General features: G+C 33.1%; 2 protein-coding genes across 2 annotated transcripts in view; one reads left to right on the forward strand and one right to left on the reverse strand.

Annotated features, from left to right (window-relative positions):
• LOC142334730 (protein sidekick-1-like) overlaps window positions 1-24,061 on the reverse strand; it is a 276,341-nt gene that overhangs the window by 104,863 nt on the left and 147,417 nt on the right. The gene's annotated exons all lie outside the window — the stretch shown is intronic.
• Window positions 1,972-17,510, forward strand: LOC142335484 (synaptic vesicle 2-related protein-like). The gene is made up of 2 exons (XM_075384010.1): window positions 1,972-2,567; window positions 16,281-17,510. Exons 1-2 carry the CDS (start codon window positions 2,072-2,074, stop codon window positions 17,387-17,389), a joined length of 1,605 nt encoding a protein of 534 aa, XP_075240125.1. The 5' UTR covers window positions 1,972-2,071; the 3' UTR covers window positions 17,390-17,510.

The raw sequence follows: 24,061 nt of genomic DNA on the forward strand, positions 1-24,061 counted from the left end.
GTGGAGAAGTGTGCATTAATTAGCCAGAAACTGTTTTGGCATACTTTTAATGACACGGCGTACCCAGGTCGAGGTGTCAACGCTAAAATTAGCAAAAAAGGTAAGATTTGAGGTGAATGCGGTGAAAAGATGTAAGAATTTAGATTTTTAGCGTTGAAGGCAATGATAGCGGTGAAAATGAATATTTCAACTCTGAGAATCGCAAATCCTACAAAACTTCACCGCAAAAATTCACTGTATATTTTTTGCAGTGATTTTCAATAAGAATTGCGGTTTTTAGCGGTGAAATTTTTATCGGTAGCGTTGGTAGCGGTGAATTATTTTTTTCACCTCCTAAGCGGTGAAAATAAAAATTTCACCGCTAAAAACCGCAACCCTACAAAATTCCAACGCATTTGTCTTTCATAACGTTCACTGATTCTGAATTAAATTCACAAGAAATATCAACAAAGTTAAATGACAGATGGCGCACTGGAATAAGAAATTGTTGACAAGCAGGAGATGAGATGTTCGATCCCGTGTACGGCAGTTTCTTTTTTGTAAGAAATCCGTTGAATGCGGTGAAAAAAAACTTTCAGCTAAAAATTGCAAATCTTACAATAATTCAGCGCTAAAAACCGCAAATCTTTTAAAAATTCACCGCTTTCACCGCATTCATCGGAAAAAGATGCGGGAGCTTTGCGGTGAAAATTATTTGTTTTTCACCGCAATTCTTACATTATTTTTCGACCAAACCTCGACCTGGGTAATGAAGCTGATGTAATTGGAACTAGGGAGGGTTAAAATAATAACCGGACAGTTGTTTTCGCCTTCTCGAAATCGTTCAAGAACTCAGTTTTAGCCAGGGAGTTTTTCAACTTCTCGATCGCAATAACAACTGTGTGGTTATTTTGGTACCGACTCCGGTTTCTTGTCACTTTTTAGATAGAGAAATTGGCTAGAAGAGTAGTCGTAAAAAGTCCAATCCTAGAGCAGAAGTTTGTCATTTTTCCGAATTTTGTAAAACTCATTAATCGGGCGCTGACAAATTAATTCATCAATAAGTCATGTAGCTGTTGTTAGAGCAATAACATGCAGTTGATTAAAAGTTTAATAAAATTTATCAGACACAATGATTTTACGCCTCGGCTCATAAGAAGAAATTTTATTAAGAACCAACAAAAAAACTTCAGAGAGGTTAAAAAATCCAATAGCTGCTAAGTCTGGACATAAATTTGCGAAAAGGTTGGGAGTTTGCTTGAAAATGGGTGAATTTATTCAGCTTAAAGGTGATCAACTGAAAAGCGCACAGATAAAATGAGCTATTTAGCTGCTTCAAAGCTGAGCTAATAAAAAATCAGTCGCTATTAATAAATTTGTCTTTCTGCCTGTTACTTCAAACTGGGTGGTTCTAATGTAAAACACACACTGTTCACTTTAATCTCTGTTCTTTAGATAAGAAGTTTATTAAGTTTAACAGATCCTTTAACCTTTGTAAGAACTTTGTTTACAACCTCATTGTTGCTTTTAGATGGTTTTCTGCTGTTTTTAATTGATCCATATTTATTAGTACATGATACTGAAAATGAATCCGAAAGAGCTTTCTCTCGCTTTGTTTTTCTAAAAATTATTTATTAATTTTTATCGGATACCCGAATAGAACGTTGAACACAATCAAGCAAAGTTGAGGTGAACTTAATTTATTTTCATCTCATACTTTAAAAGAAAAAAATGAAAATAATTCAGTTCATTTTCTGCTGTTTGTCATAAATGAGTTAAAGTTGAGCGTATCATAAGAGCACGTTGACGTTGAATACAATTCAAGATTTTTTTAGAACCAATTCTTCATAATTTTGGTTATTTTGATGCATGTTGCCAAAAGAACTGATTAATCGATAAAAAGTACAATTAAAATGAAGTTATAAGCACGCGTGGAACATGATCTAGTTTGAGTTATAAGTTACTGATAAAAGGTCGAGAATCATTTAAATCGTGAAGAACGTTCGTTACTGCTGCTTATTTATAGTTGTTAAAACGTACCGAGTCAACCTTTCATTAAAAAAGTTCATAAAGAGTCATCGGTACATTCAAAATGGCTCTACCTTCTTCCTCATCCTCTTCCTCCGAGCCGGAGTCAGAAAAGGAAAAACTTTTGAGTACTGATGGAATAAGTTCCTGGGATGACAAACCCAGACATATTTTCTGGGACAAGGAACAAGAAGAGGAGTATAAACCCAATGAAATCATCTCGATTCTCGGTTTTGGAACTGCCCAAGTGATCGCATGTATTGTGGTTGGACTGGCGTTTGTCAGTGGGTTCTGTGCAGTCCAGTTGCAACCGTTTTTGAGTGCCAGACTGTACGTCGAGATGCAACTCACCCCCACCCAGGAGTCCATCCTAAGTGCCGTCTCCCTCTCCGGACTCATAGTGGCCAGCTTCCCCTTCGGACTCCTCTGTGACGTCATAGGCAGGAAGAAATCCCTCATGCTGGCCTGTTTCCTCATGCTAGTCTGGAACCTGCTCACCTGCGCGGCTCCCAATTTTGGATGGCTCGTCTTCTTTAGACTACTCGTGTCAATTTCTAGAGGTAAAGTTCAAATTCGTAGAAACATAGCAAAGATCATGAACTTCTTTGAGGGACGTTTTGTGCAGAGAGATAGATGGCGTGATAACCGAGAGGTAAGGTATGTGGTTCACACGGCAATGATTGAGCGTTCAATCCCCTGCCTCCGTGAAGCTGTCTGTGTGAGGATGAGCTCTTACTTAACCATAGCTTCAGGTTGACCATAGCCTGACCAATGTTGTCGGCAATGATGGTACCACGTTTCAGACGCAAAAAAGTGGCTATAGTGACCAAAAAATGGCAATGCTGCTCGTAAAATTATCAATTTGAAATGTGGGGAATAATAAGAAAAAGGGCAGCTGAAAACAGGCTACTGTAGACCTAATGTTCTTCCGCTGCGATTACGCAAAAACCACAATTATTATTATTATAGATGAGTTAGACAGTCCGTGTTTAGATTATTGGTGTTAAAATCATTTGGCGTTAAAATTATTGGTAATGCTTCGCCGTCAATTTGCGTCATAAAAAACGAAAGCTTGACCCATCATATATGACTGATATGCCAAATTTTGAATAAAATATCTATATAAAGATTTTGCCCACTTGTAATAAGTTTGGGTCGATCAAAAAGTGGGTTCCTTTCGGTTGACCAGGATGACTAAACTGAGTGATGAATAGACCAATTGTGAAGCAACCACCCTAGTCAAGGGGCGGACCATTTGGAAAGACCATTAATATTTAGGTAGGGGTTAACTTTATTACCTTAATTACATGGTGGACATCTAAAGTTGCCGCAAAGTCTTTTCGTACCCCTATTATTGTCGACCAACGGTCTTTTCATACAGTTTATATGCTCGACCAAAGATCTTTTCATACAGTTTATATGCTCGACCAAAGGTTTTTGATACCCTGATTATGGTCCTACAAGTTCTATGAAATCACTCACAAAAGTCATGTGTTATCTAATAGCTAAGGATTTCCCGTTTTTACCACAGATCGTAAAACATTGTGTACACTCAATGCTATACGTAGTAAACACGTGTACACACCCATAACGTAATGGAGGTCACAAACGGAAAGATCCAATATGACATGATCACAGTACTGGTTGGCGTAAAAATACATAATTGAAATACTATTGTTCAGTACTGATTTTTTCTGTGAGTCCAGTCCGAGTAAAGCATCTTTAATTTACAACTTTTAATCTAGAGACTTGACCAATGCATACCTTACGATGTCTTGATATGCGAAACGTCAGCAGTATAGCTTATGCACAAATAATGGAAGTTAAAGAATTAAATTTTCCATCAGTCAGCAGTTCCAGCTAATCAATAAAAAATTACCTTCAAGTAGGCTCTGAGCATTTCTGTATATAACCCACCTATAACATAAATACAACCCACTTGCTAGGTCATTAAAAAATCCTTACGGTCCTAGTCGAATGACTCCAAGCAGCAGTACTAAGGCTCAAAGGGAATCACAGATGGACGATCTATAACATCAAAATATAATTTAACACATAGATAATTTTTCTTGCAATCCATGAATGAATTATAGAAATTCATACGCTCAAAATCTAGGACCCCAAGTCTTGCTGAAATTTACGCATCTAATTTGGAAATAACTGATGCCAGTTTGTTGAAACCTAATGAGCCAATTATTGTCCAATGAAGAACACCGATGAAGAACATTCTCTTTCAATTACATTGTAATGTCCTCAGCAAAAACTAAACAATGCAAAAATAGTTTGTCGACTTTTATTTGTCAACAGCAATTTTTTGAGCGCAATCATTATCTAAATAAGCGAGATTCTTTTCATTTAATTCCATTCAAAACCTACACAATTCTGTTCACAACGCTCTAGCAAGTCTTTAAGACTTGCAGTTGTTTATTTCGTTTTGAAGCTTCGTCGTGAAGCAGATGCTAAATCGAGTGCTTTGCGATTTACAAAAGATTTCGAAAGTAGTAAATTGATAAATTGTAACAAAAATTCTCCTGTCAAAATATGCAAAAATAAAGCTTTTTACTTTGGAAGAAAAAACGGATTTTTATTTAAAATCGTCAGGCTTGAAAAACTTTAGATTGACATAGGAGCAACAGCCTAAATATGAAAAATTCGTGTAAACGGAGTCTTTATTTCTGCTTAAATTTTTTATTAGAGTTGCTTAGCATTGTAATTATTTTTTGTTAATCCTTATATTATCCGAAAAAATTCTCCTGTTGGTCGCTGTTGAAATAAAAATTTCTAAGTGCGTCGTTATGAGGGAAAGGTCAACTTTTACTGCGTTTCAAGAAAAGTCTTGCCTTATACAAGACCAAAACTATCAGAGATTGCTAACGGGAATTTCAAGCTCCATTTCAGTGCCAACTGCCTCAAAATATTTACTGTCTGTCAGATTGTTAGAACAAAAACAAGGTTAGAACAATGGTTCATTTTAGATACTGCATCGGACATTTAGGACAAAATCAATTCATTCCTATTTAACTACTTCCTGATTTGCCATTATGTACTTGCTCGGAAGACAGAGGTTGCAATATTTTAATCTGTCATCGGAATTAACAAGGGTAGCTTGACAATTCGAACAATTGTATGTCAATTGAAATTAGTAACAAAAGTGTTCCTAAATGGCTTAACTTTGGTTTAACCAAGATGCAAGTGACGTCGAAACAAATCGAACCCCACGTTGAAACTCTGACCCCACATTAGTGAGGAGGTGAGGGTATGTGATCAGGTCGTTTTTATGTTCAGTCAATTTTTGACGATCAATATATTCATGGTAGCGAGTTGTGAGTGGTATCATTAGAATGTTTGTCAAGAGTAAAATACAGAATAAATAAAGATTGTTTTGCTTTTTGATTTTTCGTCCGAGGAGTTATTGTGGTTTTGTAAATGTTCGACTGATTTCCCTCGCTTTTGTTAATATTTCCCCCAAATCTTACTGCAATTTTCAAGAATTTTGCTACAACATGCTAAAATTGCTAACGATAGTGTTAGGGTCGTTACTTTTAAAGACAGAGGAAGGTTTTGAACTGCTTTATCTAAAACTGTGGCTAAATTTTTCAAACCTCAGCTTTTTAAAATAAAATCAGCAATATACTGCCCCCTTTGAACAAATTTGACGGAAACACAGACATAAAATTCTTAGGACGTTAGTATTTTTAGAATAGTGCTGATTTTTGTTGCTTCCTAATAAGGAGAGTGTCAACGAATAAACATTTTGCCGGCTTAGTTATCCAAAGTGCATTATTTACTTTTGATAAAAAAGAATTAAAAGTGCCAAAAAAGGTATTGCGCCAAAATTTTGGATCAATATGTATTCAATTTTTAAGAACTATGTTACAAAAAGCTAAAATAGATAGCGATAGTTTTGTTGATTTTACTTTTAAAGATATAGGAGAGTTTTGAACTCCTGTATCTAGTTTTTTTATTCAAAAATTGTTGCTTAGATTTTTAAATATCAGATTTTTTATTTAAAAGTTAGTAATTAGAGGTGAGTGCTATTTTTTGGTTCCTAGGAAAGAGTGTAAGTGTCTAAAAGTTGCCCGCTTGTTTATCCAAATTGCATTTTTTATTTTTGATACAACAAGATTTAACGTGCCAAAATAATGTATCGCCAAAAGAAATTTTGGATCTATTACCTGTATGTAATAGCGAGCAGAAGTATCAAGGGTACTTTGCTCTCATCTTTGAAATTTGCAATGAGAAAGAGTCTGATGGGAGTGATGTGTTCTTACAAAAATATTACAAAAGATTTCGAAATAAGTAAAGGCACTGCTTTCCACTATTCAGTAAGAGCAATAGCGTCCAGTTTCGTCATCATCAAAAATGCTACCTGCAAAAATGCGCTCAATTTTTCTTCAAACTAATATAAAAATTTTTTAGTTTATAAAACATCAAACTCTTAATTAAAAACTTATGGCTTGAAAAAGTTTAGTTGGACATAGTAAGAAAAACCTAAATATAAAAATTTCGTTAAAACTGAGGTTTTGTTTCTGCTAAAAAATATTGTAGTTGCGTAGCATTCTAATTGCTTTTGTTTATCCCAAAACACCAAAAAACTTTCTCCTTTCAGTTGATATTCGGTTGTGATGAGAGAAAAGTCATAATGCACTGCGTTTCAAGAAAAAGTTTCGCATTAAATAAGACCTAAACTATCAATTTTTCAACTTGAATTTCAACATCATTTCAGTTCCAAATGCCTGAAAAATATAGATTGTATCTTAGGTTGTTAGAACAATGTTTATTATTTTTTTACGACCACTAAATTGTTTATTTTAGATAATGCATCGGAAATAGGGGACAAAATTATTCCCATTTAATTTTTTGCTATATTACAAATCGACTTGCTACGGTGACCTTTTTTGTCCAGTCAATCTTGGCCGATCGATATATTCATCGTAGTTTTTGTTAGTGGTAACAGTTGGAAGCTTGTCAAATATAAAAAACAAGAGCAAAAAGGTTTTTTTGCGTTATGTTTTTTCGAAGGATCTATCAAAGTTTAAATTTTCGTAATTCTTTGATTGATTTCCGTCGTTTTTTTTAAACTATTCCAATAATTTTGCTGAAAATTTTAAAAATTTTGCTAAAATGCTAAAATTGAAAGCGATGGTGTGGAGAGTTTTGAATTGTTTTATCCAGCTTTTCATCCAAAACTTTTGTTCAGTTTTCTTTAAATTAGCTATTTTAATTTAAAATAGCAAAAAATGCTTCTTTGGCCCCTTTTGAAAAAATTTGACAAAAACGAAGACCTAAAATTGCTTCAAATTTTGGTAATTTTACATGAGTGCTATATTATTGCTTCCTATGAGTGTCCACGAGTTAAAATTTTGCCCACTTGTTTATCCAAAGGGCATATTCTTGTTACAGCTAAATTTTTTCTGGCCAAAAATATGTATTTCTCTGAAAATTTGGATCAATTATTTGCATTTAAAATTTGCTATAATCGTCAAGATTTACAAAAAAATCTGAATAGATTAATGTTCTGTTATTCTAAAACAAAAATTTCATTCTTTTATCAATTAAAGACAATAAAGATTTCATAACGGGGTTCAATTAAAGACTGGTTCAATTTGATTGAAAATAAGGCAAACTTAGCCATTAGTGTTTTCAACGAAAAGCTCGAAGTTTTAATGTTTTCGACAAATTTTTTCTTTAACGTTTAATGAATTCGAGGGTTTTGACTGCATTTGTCGTTAATTTCATAGTCTGTTTCCTTCGTGTCGTTGAAGTTCAACTAGTGTCCAAAAGAATTAGAGGTGAATTGATCTGCTAATTTTAGTTAGTTAATGCCTAATAACTATTATGACTTTAAATACTGTCGCTAAAAAATCATAAATTAAATTGTTTTTGAGTATAGTCAGCTCTTTAACCGTATTTATAACAACTAATAATTTAATATCAATAATCGCAAGTCTCGTGCTTTTTTTTACTGATGCAAAAATTAATCTATACGGCAATTTTTTGTTTCAAATAAGTCTTTTACTTTAATACCATGAGTTGTCATTAAAAATTCTGTTACTTTAACTCTTAGCCATATTTGAGTTTTTAACGAATAACGTTGTAGTTTAAATTTTTGTCAACTTTTGATAAACAGGTTCGACGCTGCTTTAAGCAGCTTTGACGCTGCTTTCCTGCATATTCTTCAAGTGAATTTCTATTTTTTTTCTGTATTTTTCGTTCTTTTTGTTATTCTGTGACATATACTGAATGATGCCCGCTATCATTTGTTTCCTATGGAGATAAAAAGTGAACTTATTGATTGCCTTCAGTTGATAGCTAACAGTGTTATTGACTTAGCATAGTGATATGGAGTGGTAATAATATTATTGAATTATTTGGAGTTTTTCCCCTCATGTTCTTCATTTTCTTAGTCATTATTTTAGTCTCATTAGCGACAGGTTGCATCTATTTTCTCGTGAAGCACACAATAACCTCTTTAGTTTTTTTCAATGTTATAAAACAATGGTTTTTTGATGTGTCACAAAAATTTTTAGTTGTTGATGCTGGTCAATATTTGTGATTTTCTGTTGTCTTTTTACATAGTCCATTTGAAAAAAAAAACGCCCAAAACAGCAATACTTGAGGCTATTTATTGTATACGTACTCTGGTTAGTCACTGAGAGAATTTGGAGTTTGTCTAGCGCTGTGTAGTTGTTGGTCATGTACGTCAGAATTTTAATTGAGGTGCTTCATTGGAGTGACGTAACATTGCTTGAAACTATAACAGTGCAAATTTTGAAATCTGGCTTTGTATATTGAAGAAATCCCTCATGCTGGCGTGCTTCCTCGTGCTAGTCTGGAGCCTCCTCACTTGTGCTGCTCCTAATTTTGGATGGGTCGTCTTCTTTAAACTGCTCCGTATCCCTTTCTAGAAGTAGCATCACCAGCTGGATGAAAACCACTGGCTTGCACTCTACTGGATTATGTTTCAAATGCCCCCTGTTGTCTTTACCTAACTGTGAAGAAAAAAATTATTTCATACAATGACGTGGCAAAAAATAATAAGGGCATTTTAGGCCAAGTAAGCAATATGTTAGTTTTTTGGTGGTTTTTTTTGTGTAATTATATATTTTTGTGTAATCTTAAATGATGTACTTTTAAATCTAAGATTATTCCCGACAAAATTGCGAGCCAAATCTAGTTAAAATTGGACTTGTTAATGTTGCTATCAATGCAATTTCCCCACCGCATTGAAACTATTCTAATAAGACAGCTGTTAAGCGAGATTATTCTCTGAACGCAACAAATAGTAGCTAAACATAATCTACAAGAATAAATTGATATTTAGAAGAGAAAGGTGGTGGTAGATAAGCAAGTCGATAGACAAGCAAGCCGAATTTTGAAAATGAGGTCAAGTAAGCCGAAAATATTTGGGATACCCGTATTTTAATTTGCCCTTGACGGGCCAGTGGGCGTGCGTCTCGGTTTCCGGATTACATCCCACAGCGGATGAGAGGCATGGCCATGGACAGCGATCCGCTGAGGCCCGTACCCACTAGATGTACATACAAAATGACGTCGTTTTGTTTCGTTGGTGCATTGGAAAATACATTATGCGCTATAATGCTACTCCTAGTGATGAAAAAATTTAAAATCTTGCAAGAATCTTGCAAGAAATCTTGCAAGGGAATGCATAGTTCTTCCATTTTTCTTGCAAGATTCTTGCAAGATTTGTATCCGCTCATCACTAGGGACGCGCAGTGTTAATTTCAACGGTTAACAATGTATTCTTTCTGATAGATTACATAACTATTACAAAACTTTCGGCTTGCTTTTCTGTCGGCTTACATTTACTTCGGCTTGCCTTGCATTCACCGATAAAGGAAGCTTAAGTTGCCAAAAACAAAAAACGAGCAAAACTGTTGCTTTTCTTTAATGATCATTATAAAAACCTGTTTAAAACAGCTGATTTTTTTATATACAAGCCATGCACCGTCCCCGGCCATATCAAAATAAAAAATAGACATTTTTGCGTTTTCAGATTGGTAGTATCAGCTCGTAAACACTATGAACACTATTCTAAATTCGTCATACAGGTCAATATCAAGAAAAAAGATGTTCCAATCCTGCTCGTTCATATTTTTGATGCAGTTGTCTACGGAATAAACAAAAGATTAGAAACTAGATTGGAGATTTACAAAGGCTTGCTGTTCGATATAAATAATGTACGAGTTCAAAAAATAGGTAAAGACCAAACCAGTGAAAGAAATGAATAATACCCCATTATATGATCAATGAGAACTGCCATTATTAAGATTTTCACAAAAAAAAAACGAAAAACAAACATTGCAACAAGAAAACCCAAAATTCTTAATTGCACTAAAACCACACAAAATTTTTAATGAAATGACTTAGTGTCAAAGACATTAAACCATCAAAAAAACATAAAGCCGAAAATGATATTAATGTTTGCCTCACAAGAAAGTGGATTGGAAATTTTTAACGAAAGTAAATTTCAAAAAGAAGAACAAAACAGATCACACGTCAAAACTAAATGATATTTTTTGAAGGCAAATACTATGGTTCATTTAAACCTGCAAAGGAAACGATTCGAGTTGTAATTATTCAGAAGAAGTTATGCTATTACAGGAACAACAACAAATACATGCAAAAAAAGAGTTAAAGAATTATGTCCAAGAAAAAGCATCGAAGCATCGAAACCATATAATGACAATTTTAGTTATGCTCAATTTGTCACCAATGGGATTATTCATTATTGTGCTTATGTGGAAACACACAAAAGAAAAAAAACATAGATAAGGCCAATTATCCAGAAATCATTCAACATCATTCGCCTCGAAGTCATAAAATCTCACATTAAAGTATAAAACTGCAATAACTTTGTCTCACTAGAAAATAGTTCAACCTATTTTGAATGAAACCAGAACCATAGTTGACAACAGAAAATTTATATATATATATATATATATATATATATATATATATATATATATATATATATATATATATATATATATATAATGCAACTTCAAAAGTACGCGGCCACAATTCAATCTGAATCTTTTTTGAGAAGACCACCACGATGGCACCCAAAACCACGTGCGCTGGATCAGAAAACCGGCATTCTTTCAAGATTAAGCGTTAAGTTTTTTACACAAATTCTTAAGTTAGGAACAATCTCTCAAGATATGGCCCTCATCCGAGTTTACAACATGTTTTCTCAGCAGTTTTTGAGTTGATACTTTAGGCGAAATTGGACAAAGAGAGCTAAAAATGCGTTTAATGCCGTTTTACAATAAGAAGAGCTGGGTTTTCGTTAAGTTAGAACAAAGAGATCAACATCACAACTGTATCTTCAAAGAAAAATACAGCGACACTATTCATATAAACATATTTATGCAAAACTGAAGAAAAATTGAGGACACATTTTAAAGATTGTGAGAAAATCAATGGAAAATAGATAAGTGTTAACAAAAATTTTAGTTTCTTCAAAAACAGCGAAACTCAAAACAAACTTTAATTTAAATTCCACGCTCGACGTATTTTGTATGGATACCACTCACATTTCTCTACGTTAAACATATCGATCGGCTAAATTTGAGAGAAAAGAAGCAGTTGAGCATATAGTAACTCCACTTCCCCGTAAGGTGAGGTCGATACAACAAACTGCGGTCGATGCAAATGTTTTTTTGTTACCTAATGATTAGTACTCATGTTTAAATTTGTGCGGCGAATGCTAAACTCTCTGTTTACAAAAATTTGGTTCTTGTGCAGCTTATTAATTTTTTTCATCACAGTTTATTGTTTCAGAACGTTTCTCGGAGACAAATGCTTTAATCCCACCGTTAAAAGATTTTTATAAATTTTTAAATAATTATTCTTGATACTTTTTCAACATAAGTCAGTAGAAATCTCTTACAAAATCTCACTAGTTTTTTTCATTCTCATGATTGCTGGTTGCTGAAAAGTTCATTACGACAACACTGACGTCCTCTGACCACATCAGCTATTGAGCCAAATTTTAATACAGCCAGTTTTTTTCTTCGCAAAAACTTTGAACTTTGTCTCGGCGCCATCACGCCAATCGAATTTTTGTTTGAATTTGTTTTGCTGGAAAAGGGTTTTAATTAAAGCTCAAACTAAATTTCGCATTCCTACTGTCATTTTTTTTTCTCAAAAACATAGTATACATACAGGTTTTTTTGTGTTGACCAGGCTGCTTTCATAATTTCATTTTTTATCATTTTAATTTCATTTCTAATGCAATTCATTATGTAGTTGTTAGATATAGGACGTTATCGAGACACCCGTTTTAATACCAATTATTTTTCGATCAGTTTAATTCGGCTGCTTAAATGAGCATAATAGGACAGCCGAGTAACATCAAAGAATCAAAGAACTAAAAATTGCGTAAGCAAAAAGAAAAGTTCGTCAGTGATTCTTAACACGTCTCTGAAGTTTTGAACCCAACGTTTACGCCTAAATTTTTATATTACCATTCAATGAAAAATAGAATTAAACTTAGGAGTGAAATGTTATGTTCAACAAAAAACCCACAAATTTAAAAAAGCATAAATTTTGACATTTTTTGACAACGCTCAAAGCTATGCTATTTAATGCTTTCATCGACACGGATGCTCGTTAATGTGCGTTCGCACATGAAGTTCCGACCCGAGCTGATCTATATTTTTGACTTAATTGTCAACCAAATGAAGAGATAACCAAAAATAGACGTTTGAGTTTTAAAAAATCGTTTCACACCCAAACTACTAATTGATTTACATAATGTCATGCCTCATTACAGCTCTCACAAGATCTGCCAGTAAAAAGACTACAAGAAAAAACTAACAAAACAAGCAAAAATAAAAAATTAACGGCAAAAACTCAATATCTAAATGTAAAAGCACCTAGTAAACAACGTCAAAATGCAAGCAGATAAAGTAATAACTGCACAAATTTGTTTATCTTAACTATACAGCAGATGTGAATTTTCCCTAATGAGACTAGGTAACCAATAAATTGAAAAAATAATGAGGCGAAATTCAAAAATCTATCAACATTTACAAATCAAATAATTTCAAACATCTTATGGCATTAGCTTTCAACAAAATAATTATCGCTAAATTTTCTAAAAAATCATTACAAAACTGATAGGACCTGTCTTTGATTAGACTAAGCCATAGAAACGGACTAAGGCTGCAGAAAATATAATGAAATTGCAAACAATCTGCGAAAACACAAATTATAAAACCATTAAAATCATTAGCTATTATCAAAAAATTGTTTTTTTGTTTCGCTATGAACTGACTGCATAGAGTAATATTATTCATTCAATCCTCAATTAGCAGCTAATGAGACCTCACAGCATTTAATGACTACATAAAGATAAAAATCAGCAAATCCTAAAAAAAAATAGTGAAAAAAGTAGAAGCCATTAAAAAAATAAACTTATCAGACCAAACGTTTTCATTTTCGATTAATTTTTTAATAGTAAAAGGATTCTTCAATCTTTAACAATAAGACTGACATATAACAAACTATAAAACAACAATTCAACAGATATGAACAAATAATTTAAAACCACGAAGTCTTTGAGAAAACCCGAAGTATCGATGACATTAAATTCATTAGCTTTCGGACTAAGGATGCAGAAAATATAATGAAATTACAAACAATCTGCGAAAACACAAATTATTAAACCATTAAAATCATTAGCTATTATCAAAAAATTGTTTTTTTTTGTTTCGCTATGAACTGACTGCATAGAGTAATATTATTCATTCAATCCTGAATTAGCAGCTTATGAGACCTCACAGCATTTAATGACTACATAAAGAATAAAAAACAGCAAATCCTAAAAAAAATAGTGAAAAAAAGTAGAAGCCATTAAAAAAATAAACTTTTCAGAGCAAACGTTTTCATTGTCGATTAATTTTTTAATAGTAAAAGGATTCTGCATTCTTTAACTATAAGACTGACATATAACAAACTATAAAACAAAAATTCAACAGATATGAACAAATAATTTAAAACCACGAAGTCTTTGAGAAAACCCGAAATATCAATGACATTAAATTCAATAGCTTACAACGGAAGTCAAAATATACGCTACGTTATGCCTCAATGGGAAGAAAATGCTGTTTATCGCTGACCAGACATCAATATGACATCAGATTCAGTCTTATGATTATGAAAGCAATAACAAATACAGGCAAAAACCAAAAATTCATTGGGAAAGTACGAGAAGAAAGTGTTAAAGACATTTACTCCAAAAGCTTTTCTTATAAAACTTTATCTATGATTCCTTCAAGGTCCTCTCTGAGCCAATGGGAACAATCAATATAAGATACTTTGATACGATTCCAAAACGAAGCAAAATTATGAAAAAAATATCCAAAAATTGAAATGTATACTGAAATATCCAAAAATTGAAATATCCAAAAATATATATGAACAATCGTGGCATCGAAGTCATAAAACTTATAATTGAAGATAAAACAGCCACCGAAAATAATTTTGGCTGCATTAGAAAAGTCGGAGGTCCGATCAATCCCGAAAACCTATTTTTAAAGTCTTAACAGTCATTAGCTCTCCACTCAAAACACTAGATAGTTTCACTTAATGTCCATTAGGAAGACTATTGCACTTTTAGTTGACTTGTCTATGGCATAGGACTTCAAAAATTCACTAAAATTTCAAAAAAATCAAAATTTCATTAAAAATACGAACACGAGGCGAAGCAAAAAAAAAGAGCGATTCCTAGAAAGCTAATTTTCAGTTCATTGGGCGTCATTGGACTGTAAATGATGTTTGTCATTAACGGAACGTCGATATGGAAGGTGACTATTCTCTTAGTGACTTAAAAAACAAAAAAATTCTTTTAAAAAACAGCTCTCAAATAGAATTCGAATTTTTTTGATAATTAATTTTCCTGAGACCAAAACTACTTTTTAATCGCTTTTCGTCTATTAGACACACCAAATTGATGAATTTTGTAGCGTGAAAGATAATTCAAATATCACGTGTTCACATGAAACTTTAAACTTTGATAACTCCTCGAAAAAACAAACAAAGTTTTTGAAAATCTTGTTTATTTCGGATTCTACGCTGCACGAGCTTTTTAATGATACCACTCACATTTCTCTACGATGAATATATTGATCGTTTGAGTATATTGTTCCTCCCCCACAAGTGGGGTCGGAGCAATAAAAAGAATGACATTTATTTCTTATCGAAATTGAGATGAGTTAATGGGTTATTTCTGGAAAAAAATATAGAGCTCTGAGATGCTCGAATGAGCGATGAATTGAGTATTATCAGAAAAATGCTGGAACATTACTTAGTCGGTAATTCTAGAGCTGATTGAGCAGTTAATGGTATGGAAAATTCCTTTAAGCCCCATTATGAAATTATATTTCTTCCACTTCAATTTGTTTTGCCAGTACAAGTTCTCACTTAAAATGTGTATAAAATTCTCACTTAAAATGTGGCGACCGAATGAATTAGTACAAACTTACCCTTATCGTTTTTTTATTCCTATTCGGGTCGGTCTTGCCGGGAAAAATTTAAGATTCGAGGTGAAAAGCGGTGAAGAAATATTCTTACGGAATGCACCTCAGTTTTTTCCGAACATTCATTGCTTTAAGATTTTACTTGCCTCGCCCAGATTCGAACCGACACCTGCTGCATCAGCGGTACCTCTTCTTCCATTTCTCCGACTGTCCTGTACAATTAAGTCAAATGGTGTAGAAATTGAACTAGATTCACGCTATTAGGTGTCACTACAAAATTGCATTTCAAATTGGTGAAAAATAAATTTTAGAGCTAAACCCAAAAATTTTATCGACCGCATTCATCGCAATCACAGCAAATACTACATATTTTGACAACATAGCCATGAATTTAGCGACAGTTTCAAGTAAGAATTGAGTTGAAATAGGTGATAACTTTTTCCAAGAAATTCTTTCACATTCTTACAAAAAAGCAAAAAAAGCAATGACTTGGTAATAATTTTGACTTTAGCGTGAATTGCTAGTCTAAAAAATTCACCACGTTAACTGGTAACCTTAGGTTTTTAGCGATTTAATCAAGAACATGTATATGAACAATCATTGATAAGGAAAATGAACACTATATTGACTTTAGAACCTGTAAACTACATTTATACCCGCGTTTCAAAATTTACAGTTCAACAATAGTTCTACATTGCATCATAATACTTTTTTTTTAAAAAAATGTATGATATCAATCTTCACCTAAAAGCCAATTTTTTCCAGGTACTATTGCCGCTGGTCTTCTTTACTTTGGAGAATTGATTCCGGAGAAATATGTCTATCTGGGACCCTTGATTGGCACACAGCTGGCTGGATCAACTCTTGGAGACTTATTCGCAATATTCGTCGGCTACTTTCTCCTCACTGACCCGGAAATCAAGTGGCAGTATTACGTAATTGCCATGTCTGCACCTATGGTTATGTTCCTACTTTTAGCCCCACTTTTCCTCGAAGAAACCCCACAATATTACCTGTCGAAGGGCAATCACGAACAAGCTTTCAAAATAATGCGAAGAATAGCAAAACTCAACGGAAAAGCGTTGCCCGATGACTTAAAACTTGTTTTGAGGAAAAAGCATGAACATAAAATGGACCAACAACAGGACCGAAAGTCGCTGTTTATAAAAGTTATAACCAACTGGACGTTTCTAAGGGTCTGGTCTTGTATCCTTGTGATTGGGGGCTGCGGAAGACTTATCAACGATGGGATTAATTTCGTGATGAGCGATCTTCTCTATGTGATAGGCGAAAGTGAAGGCGATTACTGTAACGGTGTCGACACCCAAACCTATTTCCTAACAAAAGACGACTATCTCAAAATGTTCTATTCTCAACTCAGCAGTTTTTTCACCATTTTCATTGCCTACCCCTTGATGAGGTTCGGTGTCACTATTAAAGTCCAGTCTTTGGGCTGTTTTATTCTTTGTTGTGTCATCGTTGGAGGCTTATACGCATGCCCGGACGCTTTGGGGGCATTTTTCATCTTATCGATAGTCAGGATTGCAATGCAGATCTCAAACATAGCAGCCACTCAGGGATTGGTCCAGTTATTCATTCCAACAGAGGTCCGCGGTTCGATTCTTGGTCTGGGCAATTCGGTCCGAACGATTCCTTTGCCCTTTTACCCCCTGCTAACTCAAGAACTCTCGAAGCAATCGCAACATTACGTCACAAGTATCACTTTGTTTGTTATGGTATGTGGACTGATTGCTGCTGTTGCGATTCCACGAGACATCAACAAAGATCTCAAGGCCCAGGATGAAGCTCTGAGCAGACAAAAGTTACAAGACGCTGAAAAGGACGCAAAAGAAACGGAAGAACCAGAAGAATAAAGTAAATGTAGACATCCAAATAAGCAGCAACAGCTTCGTTTTTCGTACTTTCAGAACGTCGGTTTTTATAGATTTTGATATTGCATAACTGTAATTAAACAAATTTACAAGGAATCAAAAAGTTTTTAAACGGATTTGAGGTTAGCAACTGCCCGGGTCGAGGTGTCACCGCTAAAAATCGCTAAAAGATGTAAGATTTGCGGTGAATTTGAGTTAAAATGTAAGATTTGCGCTCAATGCGGTGACAAAATATTTAAGCGGTGATTTTTTTTCACCGCTTAAGCGGTGAAAGAAAATTTTTAACCGCTACCAGCAGAATGCGGTGAAAAAAAATTTTTCACCGCTACCAGCAGAATGCGGTGAAAAATTTTTTCACCGCTAAAATTGCAAACCTTAAAAATATTCATTGCTAATTTCAAACTCTTATCTTAAATTCACAAGAATTATGAATTAAGTAAGTGACAGATGCCGCAGTGGAATAAGAAGTGCGTGACGCGCAGGAGGTGAGTGGTTCGAACCCGTGTACGGGCGTTTCTTTTTCGTAAGGAACGCGGTGAAAAAAAAATCGCCGCTAAAAACCGCAAATCTTACAAACATTCACCCTTTCAGCGCATTCAACGCTAAAAGATGCGGGCGCTTTGCGCTGAAAAAAATTTTTTTCACCGCTAATCTTACATTATTTTTTTGGCAAAACCTCTACCCGGGCGTCCCCCCATTTTCGAACGAATTCAAAATTTGAAATTTTTCTTCGTATAAACTGAGCTAATCATAATACTTTTGGCCGTTTAAATTTATTGAGTCAATCCCACTTGATGGGGGGACTACACCCTCAAAGCAATTTTTCTCAGCCAGCATATATAGCCAATATTTTTAGATGATGGATTTACGTTCCATTATCATAACGGTCTATATTTGAGGGAAAAGAGAGACCGGAAGAGGTGTTTGAAGAAAAACTCAGTGGAGTAAAAAGAGGTCGCATTAAATTAATGTGATCAGCCTTTATTAAGAACGCAAGTGAAGACGAACAACAAAATCAAATAACAATAAAGACCAACATTAATTACATCCAAAACTTTGTCTATTTTTTAAAATTAATTTTTTAATAAGGTCAAAATAGCGTCCGATAAAACTGATACAAAACAAAATAACTTTTACTTCACTAGAAAAGATATGGGACAGCTCCATTATAAGGCTCGGTAACAATTAGACAAAAAAGAACAAAAAACAGCTTGTTAAAAAGTTGGCTTAAATTTTTAAAAACAATTAATTCCAAAGTAATGAAAGCCATTAGATAGCAATTAAAAACATCCAACATGTTTATGATCACATACTCCTCTATAGAAGGGCAGTAAGACGTGTCATTATTCATATTTTTCTGCGGTTGAAAACACAGTCGAAGCCGCAAAGCCAAATTCTCTCAAGATAATTTCAATTGAACCTTCCTCGAACGCCAATAATGTGGTATGCAATCTCGCATTAAAGCGAATAGGTAACAAATAGGCGACAAAAAGAGCATAATTAAGTAATCCTTTTGTATTTTTCGAAAACCATTATTTTCCAAGTCATAAAAGCGATTAGCTAAAAAATGAAATGGTTAAATAATTTCGTTTACTCGTCCAAAAGAAACGCTTGAGACTTGTATTTATTCAGAATATGTCTTACGTCTACAAAAAGAACGTCAAACACAGACAAAAATCAAAAGACATATGAGACTAGGTAACATATAATAAAAAATAACAAATAGCGAAGCTAAAAATTCTTTTTTATTATTTTTGAAAACAATTGTTTTCAAAGTCAAAAAAGCCATCATCTATCTACTCAAATCAGAGTATAGACTCAATTATTCATCCAAAAAAGCCATTGAGACCTGCCGTTTGACTAAAAAGACAAAGTAAAAACGATGGTTAAAAACAAATGTAAAAAATTCAATTAAATTTTTCGAGAAAGGGGCGCCGATGCCGTTAAAACCATAATCTATGCCTTTAAAGACCCTTTTGTGTTCAATTGAACGCCAAACAGGTAATATGTGAATTATCAATAATGTGATTATGTGACAAAACGGGAAAAACGTGAAAAACGGTCCAATTCCCAAAAAAAATGTGAAAGCTAGTAGTATCAAAGCCAGAAAACCATAACTTAACGCGTAAAACCGCAAAAAGATTAAGTTTTAATTCAGTAGAGGGAAGTAGTAGCATTCTTTCTTTGCTGGCACTAAGCTACAAGTTGACCAAATTAAGAGAAAAAGAGTGGCAAATCTCAATAAGCCATTTTTTATTTAAAAATCAAACATTTTTAAAAGTCAAAGCGGCCATAATCTTTTGAGTAAAGAAACTAGAGACATTCTTTTTGGAACTGCTTAGGAATCCAATTGGCCCTATCAACAGTGAGCTTCAATTTGAACTGTTCTTTTCTTTATTTAACATAAAAGATCGAAATTTAAAAAAAAGACCGACTCATTACATTTATTTTTGGATTGTAACGGTCCAAGATTGGACCAAAACCAGCCTTGCTTTTGCTGTTCGTCAAATAAGAACACTCAATTGTTTCAATTTTTACAGATCTTGACAATTTGTTAGTTAAAAGATCAAAAATATATGCTGTGTTTTCGATAATAATAGAGTAAAGTTAGCAAAAACCGGCAAAATTTTAAATCTACACTACTCTCAATAGAAGTGGAAGTAGTACTAGCTGCCTTTGTAGTGAAAAAAGATTGTTTTATTTGTTTTTGGATTTTTACTTCCGGAAAATTTAATCAAAGTGGACTAAAGAAGCTTATTTCGGGAAAATTTTGATGAAAAAGGCTGCATTTTGAAATAATTAGCCAAAACATGTTTTCACATATTTTGGCAAGTTTGACGAAATTTTAGGCAAAAATTCCTGAGAATGTGGATAGAAGTAAGCCAAATTGGTCTAATATTCACAAAAAATTAAACCACGATAACCCGCTCTAGAAAACGAAATTCAAAAAGGTCTTTCTAATTCCATATTCTAAGCTGGACGGGTTTATTAATGATACCACTCGCAACTCTCTACGATGAATATATCGATCGGTCAAAATTGACTGAACAAAAAAACCCATTTGAGTATATATCCCCCACCTTCAAGAGGGATCGGAACAACAAGCAAGGTAAATAGAGCTCGGAATTAAGCTGTTTTATGTTTTACATCTCCTTATTTGTTACTCGATATAAGTTTTCAAGTTGACTGTCAAGTTCTGCAGAATTGACAGTTCTTCCAAAGAATCTTGAGAAATTAATGACAAAGGTAGAAAGCAATATTAGCCAATTAGCAATATAAAATCAATTTACTGTTTTCTGAAATTGATATATTTTGTCGTTTAATGATTTCAACATATAGTTTCTCATTTTTATACACAGATAAATTTTTCCTCATTCATATATAATTTTGTTTGGTTGAGTTCCTTCTGTCTAAACTCTCAGCTTAAAAGATAGCATTTTCCGGAACGGTATTAACTACAAATAACCCTCCAGCCATCCCCTGGTTCAATATATAAACATTTTACTAATTTCATCCTCAGTTTAAAAATCTTGTGACTCTAATTAGAACACCAGTCTGAGAATATACTTTCTCAGTAAAATTTTTTGCTTCTACGATGTAAAATTTATTATTCACGTTTTTTTGTTTTTTTTTAACTTTTCAAAACTAGATAATCAATTAACAAAAAAGTGTAGAAATACAGCGACTGAAAAATGCCTATTGTGTTATGTAATGTATTTTTTAAGTAAATTTTTGTGTTTTTCTCTTGAGTTTTTGATAATGTAAATTGCTTCGATCTTCCATAATGATTAAATCAAATGTTTTATTGTTCATCAAACAAGATTTGCTAGTTTCCACGTTAAAAGTTTATGAAAAATTATAAAAAGTCCAGTCAATTTTTGATGGCCTTTTCTATCTTTTAGTACCTATAGCCCGCCCTGTTTTTCATCTTTTACGGTCAAAACTAGGTCCATATTGAAAAGCTTTATTGTTATTTATTTTTCAAAATGGAGTAATTTATATGCGAGGCCGGCTTTTTCTTCAGTCCAATTTTCTTTTTTGTATCGCATTGTAGAGAAAAACACCACCGCATCGTAGAAAAAACACCACTCTGTAGCCCTTAGAAGCTCTTTTTGATTTCTAAAAACTGCAAATTAGCAGTTTGAAAAACAGGGACGCATTTAAAAAGTTGACAGGAAGACAGGAAAAGAAGTGTTTTTAATAAATATATTAAATTTAATAAAGATAATTATAATAGATTACAGAAATTTGATATCAGAAAAACAAAGTTTACTTATAAAATTCCATTATCAAAAAGACCATAATCAAAAAGGAAACAAATGTTCTCTTTTTATTTTTACGAGCTCTTCCTCTCTCTATTTTTGCTACCCGTTTCATGTTTTTAAGTTTTGAAGTTCCATGGATTTTCGATTTTTTTGAAACAAAAACAAAAGTTAGCCAATTTGGGATTCGAAAAGTTAGAGACTCTACAATTTCATAAAAATAAAAAGAAAAGAAAACATTTAACGATTTCCTTTTTTTTTCAAATTTATCAATTATTTTAAATCAAAATTGTACCTTGTAATTAATTCATCTTATTTTCATTGCCAAAAACCGTATCAAAAAAAGCAATGGTGACAATCTTGGTGTACAAGAAATCTGAAAATAATTTTTCGAGAGGAAAAACCAAACAAAATTGAATATTTTTTCTTTATTTTTTTGGTGCTTTCTCTGCCCTCAGGGACCAACTATTCTGTATATTAATTATGATATAGATTCATTTCAACATAAAAAAGATAAGAACATTATTAAAACTTTTCTAATTAAGAAAACATTAAATGTTTTCTAAACAAAAAGAAAACAATTTGAAATATTCCGTGAGCAATTACACTAAGCCCAAAACCCTAAGCCTGAAACCGTTATGTTCAATCTGCAATATCTTTCCATATAAAGTTCTGAGAATTGAGTGGTTATGCGATACATCGGACATGAACAACAGGAAACAGGATTTAATGATAAAAAAAGAAACATTTTTTCCAATTCTCATTCAGCAAATTCACAATTCTCATTCTGAAAGCTTTCGAACTTAACCTCTCTGTTGGACTTCACATTGTTGCAAAATTCAGGTAGCAAAAGGTGAAGAAGTCAGAAGTAAAAAATTAATTTCATAAAAAATCTTAATCCGTGAAAACTTTTTTTCGAAAAGTAGAAAATCATAATTTTCCCCAAAATTTTTCGATAAAAATTTACGCTATAAATTAATTCTTCCCTTTTGGTGTTTATTTTGATAGTAAAAATGATTTGATTAGGCGCGAGCGCTTGCGGAATTTTTTCTTTTCCAACCTCCTTGACTTTGGACTTAAATTGACTTTGCTTTTTGCACTGAATGAATGAACTCTTTTTTGATACATTAAAAAATAGTTTTTTATACGTTTCATCTAATATAAAAAACTTAATTTTTTAATGTTTTCCTGTCAAAAAGATTTCTTGATTGCTGTATTATACTACCCAGTTAACTAATTTTTTCTATATGACTTCTAGTAGCCAAGTTGATGCCTATTATTCATATGGGGCTATTAGTAGCCAAAACGAATATATATATATATATTCTTAGACCAAAAAGTATGAAAAATATCCAAATAGGGGACAGATTAAATAAAATTAAGTAGCAGCAAACTCTTTACCTGAAAAACAAAACTTCGAAGCTCTATTTTCTGATATTTTCTTTATAAGTAATTTTAACAAATAAGTTTTAAAGTTTTTAGGTAATTTCTAATAAATTTAAGTTGCTATCTGCTGTCTGATTTATCTGCTAGTCTAAATATTTATGTGTGGAATTCGGTTGGTTTGTAAAAATAATGAAAATTGCTTACTAAAGATCATCGACCAGGTTTTGAATACAGTTATATTATTTATTGCTTGAATTTTTCTGTCAAGATTTCTGCTACAAGGAACCAATCAATTCAAAAACTAAGAGAACCAAGATTACTAGTATTTTATTTAATCAAGGGTTAAATGATGATAGAGTGGTCAGAAGTACATGTGCGCATGCATATTTGCCAGCCACCCCTTAGGTGTCAAAATGAGAGTACACCTCAGTACAAGTTTTACGCAAATATAAATGTCATAGTTTTTTTTACGACTCGAAGAGGCAATATTGGAGGCAGGTCTTTTTTTCAAGAGTACTTTGAGTGTACTAAAACAGGAGGTAAAGTCAACGCCGCACCCAACCGAATGTTTAGGTTAGACCACTGAACGAACTGAAGGGCAAAGAGAGCGAACTTGTCAGATCACAGTTTTAGAAGAGCAAGAAAAGTAGGTGTGAACAAAACTTAAGCTAAGCGAGCAGAATTTTTTGCTCTCGTGAGTCTTTTTTGTACCAAATTTTCATTGCGAAATTATCATTATGTAAACCATGTTAGTATCAATGTTTGGGAGGATATTTGACCATCCAAATCAAATTATAGACTTTAACATGCAATTCTTAGGGTTGACAGTTTTCATTTTAGTATTAGCGACCTCTTGGCTTAACTGCTATCAATTTAAGTTCCTTTTAGTCGAAGAAAATTGGCTAAATACAGAAATTTTTTAACACTTTCATTTGTAGGAGCTTTATTGTGCTTCTTTTGATTTTTTTTCTGGCTTTCACAATAACGTTTTATTTTCAATTGTTTA

Source organism: Convolutriloba macropyga, chromosome 2 (genome assembly GCF_964194025.1).
Source record: "Convolutriloba macropyga chromosome 2, txConMacr16.3, whole genome shotgun sequence".
Taxonomy (NCBI): Eukaryota; Metazoa; Xenacoelomorpha; order Acoela; family Convolutidae; genus Convolutriloba; species Convolutriloba macropyga.

Coding starts and splice junctions, on each gene's coding strand:
- LOC142335484 (XM_075384010.1), top strand. CDS start 2,072: ATGGCTCTACCTTCTTCCTCATCCTCTTCCTCCGAGCCGGAGTCAGAA. Junction 2,568..16,280: donor ACTCGTGTCAATTTCTAGAG/GTAAAGTTCAAA, acceptor AATTTTTTCCAG/GTACTATTGCCGCTGGTCTT.